The sequence below is a fragment of the Myotis davidii genome, unplaced genomic scaffold (assembly GCF_000327345.1).
Source record: "Myotis davidii unplaced genomic scaffold, ASM32734v1 scaffold854, whole genome shotgun sequence".
Classification (NCBI taxonomy): domain Eukaryota; kingdom Metazoa; phylum Chordata; class Mammalia; order Chiroptera; family Vespertilionidae; genus Myotis; species Myotis davidii.
The window spans coordinates 1856014-1864040 of NW_006285939.1; the positions used below are offsets into that span (position 1 = coordinate 1856014).

Sequence of the window (8027 nt, forward strand, 5' to 3'; positions counted from 1 at the left end):
TCAAACATGCTTAAGCTACATAATCTTTACTCCCTGGAATGGAGATAAGAAATGCCCTACACTTTGGAATAGAGATTGATAGGATTGGAATGAACTGGTATAAATACAGATGTAACAAGACAACAGGACACAGAACCTAGACACAGAACCTACACAGAACCTAGAGACAGAAGAACTTCGCTGGAGAGAACATGGCAAAAGATCCTGGCCAGAAACTGGAGACAGAACTTAGAGACAGAACCTAGCGAGAGAACATGGCAAAAGATCCTGGACAGAAACTGGCCACAGAACCTAGAGACAGAACCTATACACAGAACCTAGTCACAGAACCTAGACACAGAACCGAGAGACAGAACATGGCAAAATATCCTGGACAGAAACTGGCAACAGAACCTAGGGAGAGAACCTGGCTACAGAACCTGGATAGAACAGGTAAAGAGAACCTGACTAGAACCTGGTGACTGAACCTGGCTGGAGAACCTGGACAGAACCTGGCTAGAGAACCTAGGCAGGGAACATGGCTACAGAACCTGGCTGGAGTACTTGGAGAACCTCGCTGGAGAACCTAGCAAGAGAACATGGACTCAGAACCTGGCTGGAGATCCTAACCAGAACTTTGCTGGAGATTGTGGCTAGAGATCCTGGCAAGGCTGCTGATCAACTGAACGCTGTCTCCGTGTCATTCCTTCTTCGACGACTCCGTCCACACCTTTGGGGACCCCTGGACCTGCAAAAGTGACCCACCTGGATGCCCCGGGTGACATTAGTCCCGGGTCCAGGGGACCAGACCGACCGGATGTGCACACCCGTCATGCGCTGCCTAGCGATGGGGTTATGTTCTGAGAAATGTGCCATTAGGCAACTGTGTCATTGTGCGAATATCACAGACAGCACTTATACCCTAGATGGCACACGCCGGGGCTGCATGGCATAGTCTCTCGCTCCTGGCCTACAAGCCTGTTCAGCATGTTACTGTACAAAACAACACAAGGTTAAAACAAGCACAGGAGAAAGCGACGCGCTCGGTAAACACGAGATGCGCAAGGCTGCCGCTGGTGTGGACCACATCCTTTTTTTCAGCAAGCCTGTTCTTATTGGTAGAAAGAGTACACACTAAACAATGATAAAAGTACAGCATAGCAAATACAAAGACCGGTAACAAACATAGTCGTCTATTGTCTCATCCAGTATCCGTGCTGAGCATAACTGTATGTGCTGCACTTTTACACGCTGGCAGCACGACAGGTGTGTTTGCACAGCATCTCCACATGCACGTGAGTAATGCGTTGTGCTGAGCACTGTGATGGCCCCTCAGTCACTAAGTGGTGGGAATTTCTCAGCTCCATTATAACCTGTGGGACCAGTGTCGTATATGCAATCAGTCATTGGCCAAAGTGTCATCAGAGAGATTTATTTTAAGGAACTGGCTTGTGCCATTGTGGGGGCTGGCCAGCCCGACATCTGCAGCCAGCAGGCTGGTACCCACGGAGGTGATGCTGCAACTGCCATCCAAGGACTGGAGGTAGCGTTCCCTCTTCCTCGGGGATCTGTCCTGTGGCTGTGACCCACAGTATGGAGGGCAGTCTGCTTTACTCAAAGTCTATTGATTTAAGTGTTAATTACATCTAAAGAAAATACCTTCAAAGTGACAGCTAAACTGGCATTTGACCCAAAACTGGGCACCAGAGGCCAGCCAGGCTGACACATAAAACTAACCATGGCAAGCACCGTTGCCGCCTGGACCCGTGTGCAGTCCTGCATGGCCACCAATCTGGATAACCCCTTCACACCCTGCTTTTCTTCCTTTTGCAGAGAAAGCAGTTGCATCTGACCAACGGGAAGCTAATTTTGTGGGACGAGGGATACCCCTGGCCCTTCCAGAACCATCGCCCAGAGGAGCCCACTGACTGGCCAGGGACAGGCTTCCCAGCCGGCGACAATGCAGGGGAACAAGAAGGGCACCGATGGCTTCAGCGACACCTCGAGCATCGGCAGCGTGCTGGATGACGCCGACAGGGAGGTGAGCAGCCTCACAGACCGGGCCTTCCGGAGCTTGTGTGTCTCAGAAGACACGTCCTTCAGCGACTCTGACCTGGCCCTGTCCCCAGACGCCACCCGCCAGGTGTTTGGGAACTTCCACCCGGGAACGGTGAGCCACACCCGCAGGAAGAGTGGCATTTGGAGCCAGTTGCCGTCTCAAGGCACGGAGCATGCCGGCTGGGCAGCCACGTTCCAACAGCTCCCCAAATACGTTCAGGGAGAGGAAGAGTACCCCAAAAGCAGCCCCCCACTCACACAGGCCCAGAGGAGACTGGAGGTGCCCATTTCTGGCCTGAGGAGCAGCAGCAAGCCAATTTCCAAAGTGTCCTCACTGATTAAATCTTTCGACAGGCCTGAGAGCCAGCAATGCGAGGGCAGGCCTCCAACCAGCAAGCCTCCAACTATCAAAACCACTCCCAAATTCGCTCCTCTTCCAGAAAGTGGGGTCAACTTCTGCTTTGATTCTGCCTTTCTGACGGTCAGGAGGGTGCCCGCGGAAGTCTCTGGCACGCAGCCCGGCAGGAAGCACGCGGAGCAGGAGGCCCCCAGGAGCCCTGAAGCGGCCTGTCAGGGCTCCAGCAGCCTCCTCCCAGCACCCGAAAGCGGGGCCAACTCATCGGAGCCCACATTCTCCTCCCCGCCCCATAGACCGGCCCTGGGGGAGCCGGGGAGGAGCCAGGAGTGGGCTCGCAAAGGCACCTTCCTTCACAGCGAAAACAGTGCTTTTGAGTCGTGGAGCAGCCGCCAGCCACGGCTGCTGGAGCAGAGGGAACCTGCTGAGGCCGCCCCCGAAAACAAGCCCCCCAAACATTATGAGGACCCGCCCTTGTTAAGAGAGTCCCAAGCCCCTGAGAGCAAAGTCTCCCCCTGCCCACCCCGGGCCAGCTGTGGGCGAGAAGAGAACAGGCCGACCGCGGGCACTCTCTCCACATCTGGACCCTGGAGGTGTAGGGACCCGGGAGCTCAGGTGTTCCCCACGGAGGAAAAGGCTCCCAGCTCACAGCCGGGCCTCCAGGCGAAGGCCACCCAACCCCCGTGGCGGAAACCAAAGCCTCGAAAAGGCTGCAACGACAGCGTGCAGGATGCTTCGGGAGAGAGGCAGGCCGGCCGGCCGGGCCCAGCCCTGTACACAAAGCACCACCCCCAGGAGCAGTTTCCAGAAAACGATGCTCTTGACAATGTGGATCCCGGTGACTGCTACAACCCTCCTTTCAACATCAGCAAGCTGCTGACCCCCATCATACCCACCAAGCACGTCCTGGATCCGTCCCACAGCCCACCCACGGAGGGCACCCCCCCACCCCCAGGGCAGCTAAACGGGTACCAAGAGGAGCCCAGTGAGTCCCGGGACAGCTACAAAGCCAGAGCCCCCAGCCTGCTGTTCAACCTCAAGGACGTGCGCAAGTGCGTTAAGAGCACATACAGCCCCTCACCTCTCGTAAAAGGGCCCGAGGAGAAAAGCAGAAGCAAGCAGGAGCCCCTGAGCAATGGCGTGGTCCTTCCCAATGGGCTGGAGGAGAGCCCCCCACAGGAGCTTCGTAAGGAGAGACCAGCGGACACTCCTTCTCTGTCGCACGTCAGTGCCCAGAGCGGCCCTACGGCTGATCCTGGTGAAACCTCCACGGACAACTACCTGACGCCTGGCTCACCTCCAGCCGCTGCCACAGCCCCCTTCTGTGTCAATGGGGAGGCTGCCGACCAGAGCGGCTATGAGGACGCCACCCACGGAGAGTCCGGTGTAGACGCCGCCAGGCACAGCTGGTCTCCGGATGCCCGGGAGCGCTGCCCCAGGAAGCACCTGGCCCTGAAGCTCTGCAGCAGCGGGGAGCCCGAGGCGGGGCGGGCGGCGCAGCATCTGCGGGCCCCCAGCCTGGAGAGCCGGTTCTCCAGATCCATGTCTCAAGAGACAGAACCCGAGAGAGAGGCGGGACTTCGGGATCCGAACCTCAACCAGGAAGTCTCCCCGGGGCCCCTTTCTCCCGAGGAGGAAGATGTGTTTTACAGCGACAGCCAGTCTGACTCCGTGCCAGGCCTCAAGGGCAAGGCCAAGTTCAGCACCAGCTCTTCGGATCAGTCGTTCGCCTCGTTCGAGGATCAGCAGAAGGCGAGTTCCACGGAGAGCCCACAGGAGGTGAGCCCCAGCACCGCGCCCCTGGTGACGGGTCCACGTGCGCGGAGGAGCAGAGCGGGAGGGGACCGTGGCGAGCCGCAGGGGAAGGTGTGAGTGGAGAGAGGCCCAGGAAGGCGTCGAGGGAGGAGGCTGACTTCAGAGGCGCTTGGATTGGGGGGAGTCAGGACACAGCCCCTTCACCATCGTCCACGTCCAACAGGCACAGGCTGTTCGCAATCAAAGACAACACCCTGCGGGCCGCCCCCGTGATAAGGCCCATCATGCTGCCCCTGCTGCGGGCCTTGTCCTCCGACGACCACAAGGAGGAGGAGGTGCCGAGGCCGGGCTGGGGCGAGGACGCCGGCCTTTGGGCCCCCAAGAGCCAGGAAATGCCCAGCACCCCAACACCCACTGGCATGAGGGGGCCCCCCTTAAAGCATGTGGCCCACAAAGGAATGGAGGACCAGGGCTGGGCGTCCGGTGTGGCCAGGAGGGAGGCCCAGGGGAATATCTCGTCTGTCCCTCTCGCAGGAGAGGGCGAGGGGCTGAAGCCCACCCCGGACGCCGTGTGGAAGGTTGTGGCGAATGAGGACAGGAGCTATTCCACAGACCAGGGGGGGCCGGAGGCTCCAAGGGGCATCCCCACAATTGCTTTGCCCGAAAGTGACTTACAAGGCCAGCCACCCCCACAGCAACTCAGAACCTCCTGGGAGGAGCAGACCCAAGATTTCAAAAGTCACTTTTTGTCTACACCCCGAGCAGGGCCCCCAGGCAGGAGACTGGCTGCTGGCGAGCCCGTGGCTTCCCCCAACAGCAGCTCGCTGGAAGGCAGCAGCGCACACTCCCCCGCGGCCAGCAGCCTGTGGGAGGATGCTTCTCAGGGCCCCTGTGAGCTGGGCCTGGTGCCAGGGGAGCCTTCCGGCCCCAGCCCCTGGGCCACCCCCAGCCCCGCCAGGGTGGCCCGGAGGGAGGACCTGACGCACGCCTGCGTGTGGGAGGCCAGCGCCGACCCCCAGCTGGAGCCGTCGGCGGAAGACCTCAGGACACTCTCTCCAGGAGGCTCGTTGCTGGACGTGGCCTCCGGCTCGGCCGTGCTCCCTGAGAAAGCACAGCCTTCTGCTCACCTAGAAAGGGCGGCGGCCAAGCCACCGGCGGTCCCGCCCAAGACAGAGAAGGCCCTGCGGAGGGCGAAGAAGCTGGCCAGCAAGAGGAGGAAGACTGACCAGATGCAGGACGTGCCCGGCGGCGCCCGGGAGGAAAAGCCCCCCCTGGAGGACGCGGCGCCCAGGCCCTCATCCCCCGGAGAGAGGCTGCTGCCAAGGTGCCCCGCCGTCCGCGCCCTGCCCCCTCCCGTGCACCGCCACTCGGTGGCCACCTTCTCAGAGCCTGGCAGGAGGCTATCAGGGGGGCCCCAGTCCCTCAGGCCCCTGCTCCCTTACCCTGCCACCCAGAAGGTCCTCCAAGACCCCCAGTCTGGGGAGTACTTCGTCTTCGATCTGCCGCTTCAGGTGAAAATGAAGACCTTCTATGACCCAGAGACAGGCAAATATGTCAAGGTCCCCATCCCATCCTCTGAGGAGGGCTCCCCGGAGCCACTCCCACCGGATGTGTTTGCTGCCCCCTACGTTCTGTACCCTGGCATCCGGCCCCTGTCTGCCATGGCTTTGATGCCACTGCGCTGCTCCTCTCAGCTCTCTGCCCCCACCTTCCTCGAGGGCCCTGGCGCCTCAGAGGCAGCCCGCCCTGCGCCCCCCACCACCTATAGCGCTGACCTACAGCCAGCCTCCCGGCCTCCTGGTGACCTCGCCCAGCACAGTACAGGTCCGGGCTCCAGGGCGCTCCCAGGGACCCCAGGAGAGGGTGCAGTAGACGCTCCAAGCCTAGGTATCATCTCCATCAATGATTTAGAGGACTTTGCCACAGAAGGCATTTCCTGAGAATTACAGCAGACAACACCCTCTGCCCCCCATAAACCCCGAAGAGTTTATTTCCCTCCCCCAGACACCCCCCACACACACACACACACACATACTCCCTCACTCACCACGTGCCTAGCCACTTGAGGTCCTTAAGGTCTCAGAGGAAACAGGATTCTGAAAACACCCACCTCCCAGCTCCCTGGGAGGCCGCTGCTGGCCTGACCTGGCCCCTCTGAGCCCCTTTTTGGACCCCAGACCCGCTCCCCTTCTTTCCTCTTCCTTCCTTCCTCCGGGTCCTTCTCCCCTGGCCCTGCCACTCAGGGACCCACCCTGCCCCTCAGGGCTGTTCTCTCTGCACCAGATCCCCCCCCCCTTCTCAAGGGCAGGCCAAGGCCACCCCCAGGTCAGCTAGCTCAGCTGGGGTGGAAATGGCTGAGGGCCCCTGAGGCAGCCTTGCAGAAATGTTCATTTGCATAGAATGAGTTTTCATAACCGAGGAAGCTTTCCTCTGAACGCTATTTTCTGATAAAGAAAAGGCTACCTTTCACACCATGGAGCACGTCTGTGGTGTGGTCTATCTGGAACTCCTGTCTCTTCTGGGGGTCTGAGGGGTCTCAGCTAGTGAGTAGGAAAGGGCCACCTGCCCTCCAGGCCTCCCATTGCCGCCTGTGGGCCCGCAGGGTCTTCCCTGGGACAGAGCAGCAGCCCAGGGCGCCCTGCCAGCCCGTGTCCGAGCTTCCTGGGCCAGGACTCCACTAGTGTGGGTGGCAAAGACAAGAACCCAAGACCACCATTGTGGGTGGCCTGGCACCTGAGTCAGGTCCTGACTGTCTGGTGCTGAGCTCTGTGCGCTAAAGGGGATGGTCTCTGGGGCCTGGAGGGGAGCAGCTGAATGCACTCAGGGGAGCAGAGCCCCAACCACCTCTCAGCTTGGAGAGCAGGCAGTCTTCGAGGAGATGCCCAGGGGCACCTCTCTCTCTGGGAGGGGCCAGGCCAGTCCTCACGGCCCCTGCTGGGGGCTCCCACTGAAGCCCTTCATTCCTGTGATGTGGGAAAGACGGACAAAGGCGCCTCCCTCCTAGATGGCAGCTGTGGAGGCACCACACAGTGCGTGTCCTTGGGTTTGCTTGGGGGATGGGGGTTTGCTTGGGGCAGTGGTTAACCACTGCTCACGAGCCACATGCGGCTCTTTGGCCCCTTGAGTGTGGCTCTTGCACAAAATACCACGTGCTGGCTGACACGTACAGTGCGATTGAAACTTCGTGGCCCATGCACAGAAGTCAGTTTTCGGCCTGGGCGAGTCTATTTTGAAGAAGTGGCGTTAGAAGTGGGGGGTGTCCGTCAGTCGGGCGACAGGAGACTTGGTGCAGGCGGGCCACAGGATACGCAGCGCGGGGGAGGTACATTGTTTTGAGGTATGTTCACTGAGGTCAACTCCTTCCAACTCTCCCATCCACACTCGTCTATCTGAAACAAGTATACAAGACGAATGTGGATGGGAGAGTTGGAAGGGGTCGACCTCAGCGAACGTACCTCAATCAGACTGAGGACATTTTTAGTAAAGGCCAGCTTAGGAGTACCCTAATTAAGTTAATAACAGTGTACCTACCTATATAGTTTAAGTTTAAAAAAATTGGCTCTCAAAAGAAATTTCAATCGTCGTACTATTGACTAATGAGTTTGCCAACCTCTGGCTTGGAGGATGGGGGTTTGCAGGGGGCGGTTTTGCACAGATGCATTTCCAGGTGAGAAGGTGGGAGGCGCCCAGCTCAGCGAGCCCCCGACTCCCACACACTCAGGGCTCGAGCATATCCCGGGTCTGTGGGATGGATTTAGGGCTTTATACCTGTTCTTTCCCCAGCAAGTGCAGCCACGCCTCAATTTTACTGTGAAAATACCACACAGATCCCCCCGCCACCCCCCCACCCCCCGCCAATGCCCCTGCCTCTGTCTACACC

General features: G+C 59.3%; 1 protein-coding gene across 1 annotated transcript in view; it reads left to right on the top strand.

The window, feature by feature from the left end:
• LOC102773024 (chromosome unknown open reading frame, human C10orf71) overlaps positions 1–7259 on the top strand; it is a 9162-nt gene extending 1903 nt beyond the window's left edge. Inside the window, 2 exon segments of the mRNA XM_015559662.1 lie at positions 1813–4170; positions 4173–7259. Coding sequence (XP_015415148.1) covers positions 1940–4170; positions 4173–6087 — 4146 coding nt within the window. The 5' untranslated portion in view covers positions 1813–1939 and the 3' untranslated portion in view covers positions 6088–7259.
• Positions 7260–8027: the final 768 nt, after the last annotated feature.